Source organism: Coffea eugenioides, chromosome 4 (assembly GCF_003713205.1).
Source record: "Coffea eugenioides isolate CCC68of chromosome 4, Ceug_1.0, whole genome shotgun sequence".
In the NCBI taxonomy this organism is placed as follows: domain Eukaryota; kingdom Viridiplantae; phylum Streptophyta; class Magnoliopsida; order Gentianales; family Rubiaceae; genus Coffea; species Coffea eugenioides.
This window is the reverse complement of record NC_040038.1, coordinates 5,342,624-5,357,325: the sequence shown is the minus strand read 5'-3', so window position 1 is coordinate 5,357,325 and position 14,702 is coordinate 5,342,624. Positions and strand designations below refer to the sequence as shown.

General features: G+C 35.8%; 2 protein-coding genes across 3 annotated transcripts; both read right to left on the bottom strand.

Annotated features, from left to right (window-relative positions):
- Nucleotides 1-205: 205 nt before the first annotated feature.
- LOC113768497 lies at nucleotides 206-2,861 on the bottom strand. 2 transcript variants are annotated; one of them, XM_027312882.1, is made up of 3 exons: nucleotides 2,530-2,861; nucleotides 862-972; nucleotides 206-735 (listed from the first exon to the last, which is right to left on the bottom strand). In XM_027312882.1, exons 1-3 carry the CDS (start codon nucleotides 2,689-2,691, stop codon nucleotides 415-417), a joined length of 594 nt encoding a protein of 197 aa, XP_027168683.1. In that variant the 5' UTR covers nucleotides 2,692-2,861; the 3' UTR covers nucleotides 206-414. The 2 variants fall into 2 exon arrangements, with proteins under 2 accessions (XP_027168683.1, XP_027168682.1); XM_027312881.1 differs by having other exon boundaries at nucleotides 206-972.
- Nucleotides 2,862-6,416: 3,555 nt separating this feature from the next.
- Nucleotides 6,417-13,751, bottom strand: LOC113767566 (nuclear poly(A) polymerase 1). Its single transcript, XM_027311704.1, has 14 exons — nucleotides 13,561-13,751; nucleotides 13,346-13,446; nucleotides 12,743-13,089; nucleotides 12,556-12,633; nucleotides 12,354-12,461; nucleotides 11,469-11,531; nucleotides 11,214-11,375; nucleotides 10,620-10,733; nucleotides 10,469-10,531; nucleotides 10,043-10,372; nucleotides 9,124-9,288; nucleotides 8,081-9,025; nucleotides 7,120-7,187; nucleotides 6,417-6,594 (listed from the first exon to the last, which is right to left on the bottom strand). The coding sequence occupies exons 3-14, from the start codon at nucleotides 12,857-12,859 to the stop codon at nucleotides 6,543-6,545; spliced, it is 2,265 nt and encodes a 754-aa protein (XP_027167505.1). The 5' UTR covers nucleotides 12,860-13,089; nucleotides 13,346-13,446; nucleotides 13,561-13,751; the 3' UTR covers nucleotides 6,417-6,542.
- Nucleotides 13,752-14,702: the final 951 nt, after the last annotated feature.

Here is a 14,702-nt window from a genome sequence, read left to right as displayed (position 1 = left end):
GCCATCTTTTGGAGCCTAATTTTATGCATGATACTAACTGGAAAATATATGTGCATTTGTCTATAATGCATGGTGAATGAAAAATGAGTGTATTCCATGGAAGTCACCAAGCTCACTCTGAAAATACGTGCCTGCTATACTCAAAGTCTCAAAAATAATTCTCCTCATGAGGATGATAACAATTTTATAAATAGCCAAAGTTCAATTGAAGCATATGAAAACCATGCGGAATTTGAATAGCATCTTGTTGACCAAGAGATCAGTTGATAAGAACTATTTACATAGCACCTTGGTCGTTCTCTGTGGAAAATATTACACTGAAACTAAAGGTTCTAGTACAGATACAAGACATTTTTTGATTGGCTATGCTCCAAAAACCTCATGACCAACTAGGGGCCTTTTACTTCTCAACCACTACAATGAATGATGAATTGATTCCACATCATTGGCTATTGCTTCCTCTTTGATCGACTTACAGTGGAGATCTCTCGTAAAGCTTGTAGTTGTGTCCAAGAAGTAAAGAAGAAATATCATCATACAGCAACAGACAAACATGGGAATAGGTCCAAAAATCCAAAGGAAAAGAGGGAATGACATATAAAATGCTCTTAATCCAAGTGACCAGAAGAAGCTTCCTCTGTTCAAATTTCTTGCAACATACTCAATACAGTCGTTTTGGTCCTTGAAGGTAGGCACAGTAGCTAAGAAGCTAACATGTGCATAGTATCTAATAGACTGCACATTGCAAAGAAAAGCAACAAGAAAACAAAGCAAGATAGAAAAGAATTTGACAGAAGACAAAAATGAAGTCTTATTTCCATAAACTAACTTTGAAGACGAAGAATTTGAGGCATTGCTTACAAAGACACTTATCAGAGAGCTAAGAGTAATAGCTGTTGTTGCCAATAGAGTTGATGCCATTATGTTGTTGCGTAAAGTTTGGACTGCCAAAACACCATTCTTAAGTGGATCCTGCAAACACTTTACATGAATCAATTCTGATAAATAATGCCAAACTAAAGACGACCTACTATTCTCATCACATGTTATCCATTTTGACAAGCTGGGAAACAGAATTAAAGATTAGAGACAATGAAGAGGGGAATGTGTCATAAATATGTGGAACACAATCTTTCAGTAATGGACTACCTAATATAAGGGTAAAAGCTATCCTTATAATGGACTTTTTCCTGGGTGGGTGGTGCACTTGCAAGAGCGGGATGTCCTGGGGGTAGGAAGGATGTGGGGAGGGATGGAAGGGTATAAAAAAAAAAAAGAGTGGGGTGTGCTTCTTATGTGAAATTTCAACCAAAAAAAGGATTATATACCGCTTTAAGATTGATACCTTAACATGAGGTAAATTGCCCAAGTACGCTCTCTGAAAACTACCTATCGAGACTTTACTGAAGTTACTTGTAAATGAATATTATGTCAAGCCTATAAATTGGGATCCAAAACAGTCGTAAACATGTTCCATAGGAGTTCAGCCTGCTGAATTTTATGTAGGTTATGACTGCTTTTTGTTGACAATTTAGCAGCTATGTTGCATCATAATTTGACTTTGAAGAACCCAATAAAAGTATGCAGAAACTCTAGCCCGTAATCAACCCCTTTGATGATAATCATCAATCTTTCTTGCGATTGATTTTTCAATAAGGTTAAGAAGACAGCATTTGGGTTAAAGATGTTAATGAATGAGGCATCGACCAATGTATCAACGAAAGATTTGAAACAAATGTTTTTCCTGAATAACATAAGATAAAAATAGTTTAATCCAAGCTCATTTTATAGGAGCAAAGACTATTTTTTGACAAAAAGCAACAGGAGTAAATTTCTTTGTTCTGTTTTTCAACTCCATTATGAACCAATAGGAGCATTTGCTTCTCCTGGCGGCCACCACCACTTTCAAATACTTGCTTTCATCGCTTCCCTTCCCTTCCCCATCACCTGCCCTTGATCTATATGCTCAAATCAATTATCCTCCATCCCATTTAACTCACTAAGAAAGGAAAAATCATGGGCAACATGATCAAAAAAATCATGGGCAACATGATCAAAGTAAAGGTAGAACACTAACTAATGAGGACAATTCAGAAGAGGGGAAATCAAAGGAAATTAGAAACATAAGCTGACATCAATAATAGACGAAAAGATCATACCTAAACGTGGAGGGCATCAGTGCAAATCTTGAAATAACATCCCATCGATGACAGGACCCATCAGTATAAGAATTTTTAGTACGAATTACAATCATCCAGCATAATTTCAAGCACACAAGCATGCGTGTAAAATAAGCATATGTGCCTGTTTGCATAATTTCTACTAGAATAAAGCAGCCGAACCACTTTAATCCCTATCACCCCATTTACGATCATAAACAGCAGACAAGGGAAAAACACGCGAAAACTCCTAACTATCACCAAAAGATATATTACTACTTTTCCCTGATAATTGCTAATATAATTAACATCACATGCATATAACATGTCTGATGAAAGAAAAAGTGGGATAGAGGGTTGAGGAACTAACATTCATCATGGAGAAAACCCAATTTCGACGGCTTTCAGCATTGAGTCCCACAACAGTTTTCCTGGGATTGTATATAATGGTGTAAAGCAGCCAAACATGATAAACCAGGAATATGAACATCCCCAGAGGCACCAGAACATAATCCAGCTGCTTCTCCTCCATTTGAACAGGTACTCCTTTTCTGCTTTTGGAGAATCCTCAAGAAATCTATCTACTCTCCTTTTTCTTATTTTTGGATGAAAAAAATATAAAGATAGCTTATCCGATGGCCAAAGTGAGGCCACTTTACCATCTTATGACCGCCTGAGCATAGTCATAAATGCACTAGTCGACTCCCCAAAGTGGAAAAGCGGTTCCATCCCAGCTGTTAGAAGTTCGTTGTCCACTCCGAACTATGTGGAATTTTAGATTATGACGCGGCATAAATTATATTACATACTTACGTGGGAGTATACGAACTGTTTTGCTCTCAGTTGTTTCTTATTCCGTCAGGCCATTAATAATTGATGATTGATGTTTCACGTTGTGAACTTTTTTAATTCAGGATAATCAGAGTTCACTGTTAAATATCATATTTGAATATTTGATTTGGAAAGACAATAAGTTAATTAATGATTGAGTTCATTATACCATATGATACAATTGATTAAGAAATGCAAAAAAAAAAAAGAAGCAAGAATAATACACGAATATTAAGACAAATTTTTGAGTTAAGACAAAAGGTTTATAAGTAATGGAAGTGTTAAACATTTAGGTCCGGCTTGATAACCGTTTGATAACCAAAAATTGAACATCTGAATTAATTAGGTGGCACTGAATTTCTAGACAAAATTTGCTCTCAAAATTAAGTGATAAGTTATTCACTTTTTACTGATCGTGTGATATGCACTCTAATATATTAGATTTAATACTTAACAATTCAATAACTTAATGTATTCAAATTTCATATTTCAGATTTCAGACTTCAGTTTTCAAATTTCAATTTTATCAAACGCACCCTTATTCTATCCAAACTTTTAACTGTGACTAACCTTTTAGAAATCTTTTTTTTTTCGCAAGCCAACTGTCATTTTATTGATGTGCAAATTCAGCTTTACAATGGAGAAGAGCTCCTACTACATCTGTTTTTAGACCGTGAAAATTCATTAAAAAAGGATAGGAAAAGGAAGACCAAAAATTATAGTAATGAACGTTCTTTATGAAGTTCATTATATTTTAATTGGGGGTTCTAAGTGCTAAAACTGAAATTTCCATTCCACAGTTTATTTTACCGGAATTCTAGAAAGACATAGAATTGCAAGAACCAAATGACATACACTACAAAAAAAAAAAAAAAAAAAAGTTTCTGTAGATCATAATGTCAACATAAAATGTCATTGAAAATTTATAATTAGCTCTACGATACTTTGGATAGAGATCATTGGAACTAAATAAAATAGTGGTTAATCCTAAAGATATTGGTTGAGATATATGATGGTGAAAGTCTTTGTATTTTAAAAGAAATGGTGACATGTATACCTGGCAATTGGACGGGTTGGGCGGTTTTTGGGCGGATTGATATTGGGTTTTCATTTAAATGGGTGACATCCAATCCGCCCAACTTTAGATTGGGTTAATTTTGGGTTGGGTCATATTAGGTCATCTCAAACCCATGACCCAAATATGATCCAATATATTAATTAATAGATTTTGATACATAAACTCTCTCAAATACATTTTCACATACAAAAAAAAATTTTCACACACATAAACACATTTTCACATAGATAGACATATTTTTACACACTAAAACACTTATAGACACACACACTCACTTCTTAAACTCTTTTGAAATATGTTATTTTTACACGTACAAATTACAATACACACTAATATACTTTCACAAATACACACACATACTAACTATTTAAACTACTTGGATGAACTCACTATTTTTTATACAAGTAAGGATTTTCAAATTGGGTATAGTTTTGGTCCAAACTAAGAGATCGAAGCAACAATTTTGGGTGGAACAAAACTAAGAGATCTCGATGAAGTGATCAATAAATGGGGGGGACTTGTTTTTTCATTTTGAATGAAAAAAAGAAAAAGAAATAGATGAACAGTAGGATGCATTTTTCCGGAACTCGGCAAAAGGATGGATGTGAAGAGCGAAGAGTACAAGGATTTTCTTTTTTTTTAAAAAAAAAAAAATCCTACTGACATTTGTGCTGCACCGTTCATTTCTCAATTTTTGTTCTTTTTAAGCATTACTCGTTGATCATCCTTCTCAGTGTGTAGTAGTAGTATATATATGATAATTATACATACCAGTACATATATGGGTTTTGCTTGATCCAACAAGACTGGTCTTTTTTTTTTGTTTCTTGATTTTAATTTGTTAATTTGTTTTTTTAACTTAAGTTGGGTAATTGGTGCCCAACACAAATACCCAGACCACCCAAAATATATATAGATTTTTATTACCCAATCCAAAATTAACCCAAAACCCAACTTATCCAACCCAACCTCTCAAATTAGTGGGTGAGTTGTTGGGTTTTGGGTATAATTGCCAACTCTAGTGACATGTAATGTGAACTCCCAAATTTCTACAAAGAAAGTTTTCACAATTATTTAACAAACAATTGATATAAAAATATATAGGGAGCTAAATATATTCAAACTCAAGACATTTTTGTCCCATGTTAAAGAAGATTGTGTTCGCTCTAATTTGCATTTAAGATCAAATTTAGGATGGAGTATCATTACTCATTCTAAAAATTGTAGTGATTTTATTAAATATGATAGCAGGAGACGTCCATATAAATGCAAAATATTGCACCCTCAAACTATTATATGTTCAGTTAGCAACTTGCCTACACTATCAATTGTAGTAGTAATTTACTATTCCTCTGCCCATTATCACTACACCAAAATACCTACCATTGAACCACCTGAATAGAAGAAGAAAAAGTCAAAGACTAGATTATATAAAAACAAGAGCAAAATCAAAGCTTTGTATCAAGGCCAAAAACCCATCAGTCATCCGTGCAAAAAAATTGAAGATACATCTCACCAATTAATCTTCAAATAGCAAAACAGTCTTATCATATGTAGATGCAATCACACACACACTGAGTCAAAACTTCAATATGTAGCAAACAGAAATAAAAAACACTCAATAACATAGACAACTATCGAAATTAGAAGGATAGTAAATGACAAGATTTGGGCCTCTTGAATCAAGAAGTGCTAGGAGATTGGTTAGTAGCAATGAAGGCTGATAAATTTGAACTGGGCTGTGATTTTGGAATTTGAGAAATGATGGAAATTCAAAGAGACGGTGCTCTAAAGAAGGGGCTTGTGAGGTTAGGGACTCGAGAGATTGATTTGAGTGGGAAAGGTGAAAAGCGATCCATGTCAAGGAGTTTGATGCGGAGGATGAAATAGATAATAACTTGGTGGTGTCAGGTCAGGTGTGGTTTGGAGGAGGAGAAAGAAAGGAGATATGTGAAAAATTAGAGGAGAGATGTGGAGAATTGAGGTGGTCGTCATTTCATTTAATTAGGACAAATTTATCACATCACCTTATTTTAAACAATCAATAGTTTAGAAGGCAAGTCGTCACTGACCAAGCTTAGTTCAGGCGCACACTCTGCATTTATGGTAATCATCAGCTATGAATTGCGTTATTTTTCTTAGCTTGTGTGGCGGCTTCTATTAAAAGCAAGCTGCGACGAGATTGGACTAAAACTAGTAAAAAGACAAGCACGAGAAATACTACAAGTAGTATCTGTTAATCTGATTCCATCTTTGCTGAGTGCACGCACCCAAAGTTAAGTTAAAAGGGGTAAAAAATTCCAGAAGGTGATAGACTTGAATCTTTCATTATCATTAATCCATAAAGGTAAGGTAAAAGTAATTATTATTATTATTATTACAAAAGGAGAAAAAGATTTGCTGAAATCCACATCATTTTTTACAACATACGAACAACTCCTCTCAAGGAGCTTCTCTTCCGGAGATGGATATCTTTAGGTCTTAGTGCTTTCGCCAGTAGCCTTAGCCAAGGAGGTGAAGTTAAACCTGCAAACAGCATTAACAATTGGCAGGGAGAGACGCAAGGGATAGGATCAACAGTGTAAGAGAGACATAAAAACTTACAGAAATCCATCCAATGGAGCAAGAATAGAATTCATCAACACAAGTGTGAAACTGAAATTTAGCCAAGACTTGAGGACCAATATAATGGCAACATAAAATGAAATTCCAATAAAAGAAAATATGTTGATATCTGTTTTACACTTTCCGGATACATTTTTTGTTGCTCTTAAAAAAAAAAAAAACTCAAACAGCTAACCTTGCAAACTTTTCAAATGCTTCTCATAGTCACATTCCTGTACGGGTAGCAGCATCTAAAACTACGGCTCTCAAGAATCATAAGAAACACTACCTAAGATGCCCAATTTTCAACTTCCCTCATGAAGACACTCAAAAACTGTTCTTGCTTATAACACAAGTGCAATACACGTTTCTCATACATGAAATTAGTGCATCGCAGCAAAAATGTCCAATTAATCAAATTTAAAGAACTGATTAAACTCATGTTACCTGAGAACAGGCTTTGGTGCTGAAGTAGCTGAATTCAGACTGGATGCTGGAGGCAGAAGTTCAGGTGGCTTCATAGTAACAGCAAAATTGAACCCAGAAAGAAAAGAGGAAACTAAATAATGTCAGAGGCACTCCAAGTAAACAAATCTTTCAACTCACGCCTCAATTTATCCATGGAAAGTAGATGAGAACACCAAATGCATAACAGCTGATGTATGGAAAGACACAGCCATGCATAGAGATGCCATACAAGTCCAATGGAAGGTCAGAGAGGCCTTTTATCATTCTGAGAATGAGGAAAGAATAGGGGAGAAAAAAAAAGGAATGCCGCACATTACAAGGCCAAATTTCTGGTTAAAAAGATCAATAGTATGTCAAATAGCAGATTAAAAAACAAAAGAAAGGTATATAAGAAACTCAAATGCAAGAAAGAGAGAGACGCTTTCAGGTTTGGAGTCTCTCCAATAGCAATACAGTATAAACAACAAAAGGAAGTTCATAAAAACAGTATAGAACAAGATGCAACATTATGCTCTTAAATCAGAACAAGGAACAAAGTCCAATATTATTTCCTGCCTCTTGTAGCATGTAAGTTGGACCGTCCTTTCCAGTCACATGTTCAGTTTAATGTGTCTGAGATTTGATAACTCCCCTAGCATCTTCTACTCAAGGTTTTCTTGCAATTAAACACAACAGCTGTGTAGAATCCACAATTACTACAACCTAAATCTATAGATGATCTTTTGGCTATTACAGCAAATCATTAAATAAAAAAGTCCATTCGATTGCATACAAGTGACAAGTAAATAATAACTTCTAAGCATAAACAGTAATAAGCCCGTTTGCAAGTATTGATACCAGTGATGGTATGTCGACATTCAGAATATCAAAATGAATAAAAACCAACCAAGCCAAAAAAAGAATCTCAATATCTACAAGACAGTACGTTCATAGGCAATACCTCAAGTTCTTCTAATTTCCCACTCGATTGCAAGCTGGAGCGAGAACCAGCAGCTGTGCTAGTGGTAAGAGAAACTATAAGTGACCCTTTTGTAGCTGAGGACTCCATGGAGCTCCCTTTCATGCTCCCACCAGTAATTTTCCCCTGATTTTTGTACTCAGGATCATCTTCAAGCTCATCAAGTTCTTGAGGGAATGTTTGGTGTGCAACATATGGACCAGACATCATCTTTTCGATTGCAAGTTTTTCAGCTTCTTTGGAGCTTAATGAAATGGAATCAGCAGGTGTAGATGGATCAAGCCTTAAAGATGCATCTGATTCTCCACCATTTTGAGAAGAGGCCTGAGGCAGACAAATGGGATTTTCTAATCCATTACCCATATTATCTTCAACCTTCTCGTTAAAAATTTTTCCTGGCGTTTCTAAACTAGCATTGCCCAAGTACGAAGTACCAATGCAACCAGATGGTCTACCCTCATGCACTAGCTCACCTGATTCCCCCACACCAGCTATACGTTTTGCATTTAAACTGGTCGCTGTATCAGTATCATCCCTTTTCCTTTTACTCCCACCATTCAATGCCTTCGGAAGAGAACTATCTTCAGTATGACTGGATACTTTAGTTTGTGAAGGACGCCTACCTTCTCCAGCTACTTTGGTGGGACGAGGCCGAACCCCACTGGGAAACACAAATGCAGGTATGCTCCGACGTTTGACATGGCATACACGGATCTCCATTCCAGGCTTCCACGTGTTATACATGCCAACAGCATGCTTGAATTCCTCAACAGTCAACCTAATATCAAACTGCTCCCCCTCATTGGCAGCCACTCCTTGTTTCCGTTGGAGACCCATAAAGTAACAACAATAAAATGGTCTTGATTTGTCTGAGAAGTCCCCTGGGTGTGGATGGCACTGAAGCATGTTAAGAGTATGCCTCTCAATCTAGTTGTTAGAATGACCCACGTGTCAGGGACAAGTAATAAATCTGTATATGTGCATATAAAGTAAGACATATAAGCAGTAAGACTAATAGAAATGACCTTTAATGTAAGTTGCCGCAAGCGGGATTCAACCCAGCCCTTCCAATTCATCAAGTCAGCAGCATTTGCGGCAGTAACATCTATCTGCAGATAATTCTTATACGCCTCAAAGAAAGGATAAAGTTCAAAAAGTTTATCCCAGTTGCATTTGTTTGCATCCATGACCTGAAGGAAAGAGCAAATTACATAGAGCAGAAGGGCAGCACGAGTGAGTAACAAATATATAGCCACAGGAGTTTTAGAATAATTTTCAGTTCTTTTTAGATGGTCCCTCTCACAAAATTGACTGAATTCATAACCAAAACCAAGAAAAACATGCAAACAGAACTGGATCAAGGCTTCAATAGCTGCCAAAGCTCACCACAGAAATATATTTGTCTATAAATCAAATAGCATACATAATAATTACATTATGCAGGACAGAGTAACAGATGCAATGAGACTTAGATCCAAGAATACTGTACTTAGAGAGACAGGAAATATGAAAAATATGAAGAAGCAGTCATCACCTCAAAAGTCTCAAAAGCAATAAAGTTTATTATTTTATCAAAGTATCCAATGGACTAAAAGAGAACTTATGAATTGGCAATGAGCCCTAATGAAAACGCCTAAACACAACCGAAATCCACAAATATCCAAATCCCGGAAACACCCCCCCCCCCTGGGGGGGCGAAAACAAAAAAAAAAAAAACCAAACAAAAACCCAAAAAGAAAAAAAGAAAAAGGAGGAGCGAAAGAGGGAAATAAGGACTTGAGTACAATTTGAAAGTAGGACCATTGCCCGACACCACAAGATAACAAACATGTCAAATTGAGTCTGCCACAGGAATGCAGATATTGAGGGGGAGGGGCTAGGGGGGCTGAGAAATAAAAAACATAAAGACAAGACAAACTAGAACATCCACAAGAAGAACTGTACCTCACATATTTCATTTCCCCTTTGAAACTCATTTGTCATAATCCGCAGAGTGCTTGACGATACATTATAGCTAGAGTTCATGCAGGGATAAGCAGGAGTTATTATGGGCATCAAGTGGAACCTGTCCTTTGGATTTCTTCTAGGATCCCAAACTGGTAGTCCAAGTGATCCATCTTCAATTTCGCAGAGCATAACTGGATTAGGCCAGCGCCACTGTGTGTAGACCCTGAAGAACCGTGAGACTAACATGTTTGGCAATGCATTAGGATAAAGCTGGCATATGCGAGCAACAAGCAAGGCCCAATTTATACCACCTAAGAAACCTGCAACCTGACCATAAGAAAAGTTTAATGCTCTACATAAAAATATGTAATAAGAAGCATGTGAATACTGCAAACTTGGCATCTCTAGAACACTAGCCCATACATTTGAATAAACACCGCGACGCTTGGCCCAATACCTCATGCATCTCAATGTTGTGCGGAAGTTCTGCATCAGCACAAAATTATTTGATTAGAACTATACTTAAACATGGAGATTCTGATATAAACAATAATGCATTACAAATGGTTAAGACCTGAATATTTGGCACTAATCGTAAAATCTGATCAGTAACTCTACAACCGTTCAGACTGCGTACAGTCTGCTCATCAGCATTCTGCAGTATTGACTCTTGTGAGATATCAAGATCCTGTAGCAGAAGAGTTATGAAAAAAGGAAAACATCAGACTACTTATTGAGTACTTGACAGTTGACAGTGTAAAAATATATAACTGAATTAAAAAAAATACTTATTAACATCAAGGAAAATTTTCTAGGCACCATGAAGATAATCAAACCACCAGCTTGGAAATGAAAATCTAATCTTTATCTCTTCAACATATTAGCTCAAAGAAAATGAAGACGCACTATCCGCGATAGGCAGCAGACTACAAAAGGTAGACAAATAACATGCACTGAGACGCCTATTATATGACCACGAAAATTGAACCAAAGAAACCTAATACACCAATATTAGCCATTCTACTTGGTGAAGAACTTTAATTTAATAATTACCGAGAATATACCCCAATAAATCTCCAATTAGAAGTTTGAAGAGCTCAACAGTTATTTAGTATTGACTGCTTATTGTGAATTCATGAAGTTAGAAAGGTCTAAGACAGGCACTTACTTCTGGAATAACCCATAGAGACAATTTTGCATAAAGGAGGTCTATTGAAATTCCACTAAATTTGAATTTCAACACAGGGACATGAGCGTCAGGTACAGGATGCAGCTCTGAAACTTCAGGCATTTCTGACAGCATTCTCTGTAGCTCACCAAAAAAATCGTCCTGCATTTGTAACAAAAGTTTTATAACAATCCAATAAAACAAGTTTGAACCAAAAAAGATATCTGCACCACAATAGGGTAGAATTGATCCTACATCTCTTGTTGCGTGTCTGGGTCCCACGCAGAGTGTATCTATATCCGCCCCAGGACCATGCACCTAATACAAATAAGCAGCATTCAGAAAAAGCAGAAGGGAAAAATGTACGTATATTACAGATAGACAACAGTGCAAATGATCCTCAACATTACAAACACTGTCAAACAGCAAACACAAAAAGCCTATATAACTCCCAACAGTTGTTAAACCAAAACCAGATAAAATATAGAAGGTTAATTCTTCATCTAAAGTATGCTATGAATTTGAAGGGTCATATGCACTATAAAGGGAGATTGTCAAATCAAATTATAGTGGAATATGTTAACTTTAATTAATCCAGACAAAGCACCTTGCAAATAAACCAGCAAAAGTCATTGATATTAACAACAAAATCTCATAGAAAATTAAAAAAGGGTTTTGAGTGATGGTACAAGTACATCTCCATTAAGGAAGATCTTAGCGCATGAAGCAGCTAGCCTCCAATTCTATCCCTAGGTAAAAGAATTTGACATGTGACCATCAAGTAGATTGTCCCAGTACCAAGTATCAAAAGTACGTTGAGCTTATTAGTCATTTCATCAACATTTAGTAAGGCACTATCATGAGGATCTGCGAACCATCTACAAACAATTGCAGCTAAACCCTAAATAAAAGCTCCAAATGATACTGCACTGGAACCCATAGCATGACACAACCACCCTTTGAAGGTTAGAACTTTCAGTGTATTATTAAGTTTTTGTCAACCATTAAGCATAAAACCCACAAAAATGATATAATTTTCTTCTTTTATTTTTGTTTTTCATTCTTGTGTGTGTTTGCACAGCGGCAGATTTCAGGAAGTGGGAAAGAAGTTAGGAAAAAAAAAAAAAAAAAGCTGCATACCCCAAGCCGATATGAGCCAAAGGTAAATATCTTTGCATTTGCTTCTTGCACCAACTGCTCATTTAAACCCTTGGCACGGCTTACATTTTTCACCCATGTCTTTACAATCTGCTCAAATACCCAACAACCACAGCAGCCGTATACATCATAATCCACAAACTTGTCAAAACTACAAAAATTGGCGTTGATTAAACCAGCGAACCTGGTCAAGTCTACCAAGCACTTCCTCCCTACTGATGGCTTCCTCCTGGCTCTCGTACAACCCAACATCTGCTAAAAACTGCAAACGCATACATGCATTACCTATTTTGAATAATCCTCAACAAAACAATTACTCCTACTAGCAACATGCATGTTTGTGTGTCTATAAATAGGAATTCATCTATAACCTTTTCAAGCTCACGGGTTTTGATCATATCATATTCTGTTGGTCCACTCCATGAAATTGGCTCGGTAATGCCAAGTCGTTGCCCGCTACTCTGGTTGCCAAACCCAGGGCCAGCCATTGCTTTGCTTTACACTTTCCAATTTTCAGCGGATTCGTTGAAATAACATCTTTTCCCTTCTCTCTCTCTCTCTCTCACACTTAGTTTTTGTTTTTTGGGGCTTATAGAGTGGTTCACAATGAATTACAATTCTACCACTCTTTACACAAATTTTTTCTTTTCCTTTCGTTTTTTTTTTTTGGGGAAAAATTTCTCCCAAGCCTTCTAGCACAAAACCAATAACATCCAAACTGGAAAGTTGAAATTCAGAAAATCAAAAAGTTTTCACCATTACTGTTTCTACAGCGTATATAATCTCAAATATTGTTCAGGAAACTCAAAAGAAAAAAATCCCTCTAATTCATTAATGAATATATTAACATGGCAAAGAACAGTACAAGAATCACTCAAGTGAACAACCCTTTCCAACCCAGATAATTTCTACAATTCAAATCCCTATAATTTATAATTTGCACCAAAAAGTAAAGCAAGATGAAGTAGAAATACTTTAGAAACCCCAATTCAGAGATCGACCCAGCATCTGAATCAGCCAAAATTCACCTCCAGTTCAATTGCTTATATGACAAAGCCCTTTCTTTATTGAAACCCTGCAATAATTATCATGAACAAAAAAGCCCAGAGAGCCATTAATTGGTTTTATGATGCAAAAATTAAATATTTCCTAAAGAGAAAACTGAAAAAGAGCTAAAGTTGGTGCTTACGGAGCAAGGAGATAGATAGAGATGATTTTTGCTTCCAATTTATGGAGTCACAATAAATCTTGGGGTGAATAGAGACAAAATTGGATTAATCTTGCATTTAACGGATTCTGTTGTGGGGAGTTCTACTTCTCTACAGGCCGTGGCAAGGGCAAGGGCCAGGACCGGGGCCAAAGGCACGGGAAGAAGATATAGGCCAGTTGTCCCAGTTTGGCTAACAAACCCCTTTTTTGTTAGTATTATCTAGGCGGACCCTTACCACTTTGCGTCCCTATAGTTTTCAAGGATTTCCACTTTTACCCCACAAAATTTTATCCATGCTAAAAGTTGAGTTTATTGTTTTCTTCTTTCTTTTTTTTTTGGTTAATAGTCGAATTAAATATTTGAATTATCAAACTTACAAATTATTGGAGCACTTGAACTTGACCTTAACATCACTTTGTACAAAATAAGCTGAATATATATACTTTATTTTGTATATAGCTTAATAATAACACGTTATAAAATTTTAAAAAATATACAAGTCAAATACTCATGTAACTCTAATTGAACTTATATTTGATTGGACTTATACAAGTCAAACTTACAAATTATTCGAGTATTCATGTGGCTCCATTTGGACTTATATTTGATTGAGGTTGAGTCCATTGAAATTTTTGAACCTTTTAAACTCAAGATGGTAAGCAACTATAGCTTGAGTTGATATGCTAAAATTACTATCATGTCCCAAAACAATATTGTTTTTCATGTACTTGACCAAAGTGGATTAAAAATAAGTGTATTCACACAATGCACAAAAATGTACTTGTACATTGTGGGTACAAATAAAAATTAACATACATGTTTTAGTTGTAAATCAGATTAGGCCATTTGACAAAGATTAAAAGATAGAAAATTATAGGGGGAAGAAAAGAGATAGGAGCTATTAGTTTTGACAGATAGATTTGAAATTAAGGGTTGAAGAAAAGATACATGAGGGCATTTTAAATGAAATAGGAGGGTTTACATTTCATATAATTCTATAGTTCACTTCTCATCTAGATTGTTACATTGCCCTTCAATAAATGTAAGAGAAAATTATCGATTTTCAACTCAATGCTGATTTTGATTAATAAAAAATTTTATAATGTTAATTGACTTAATGA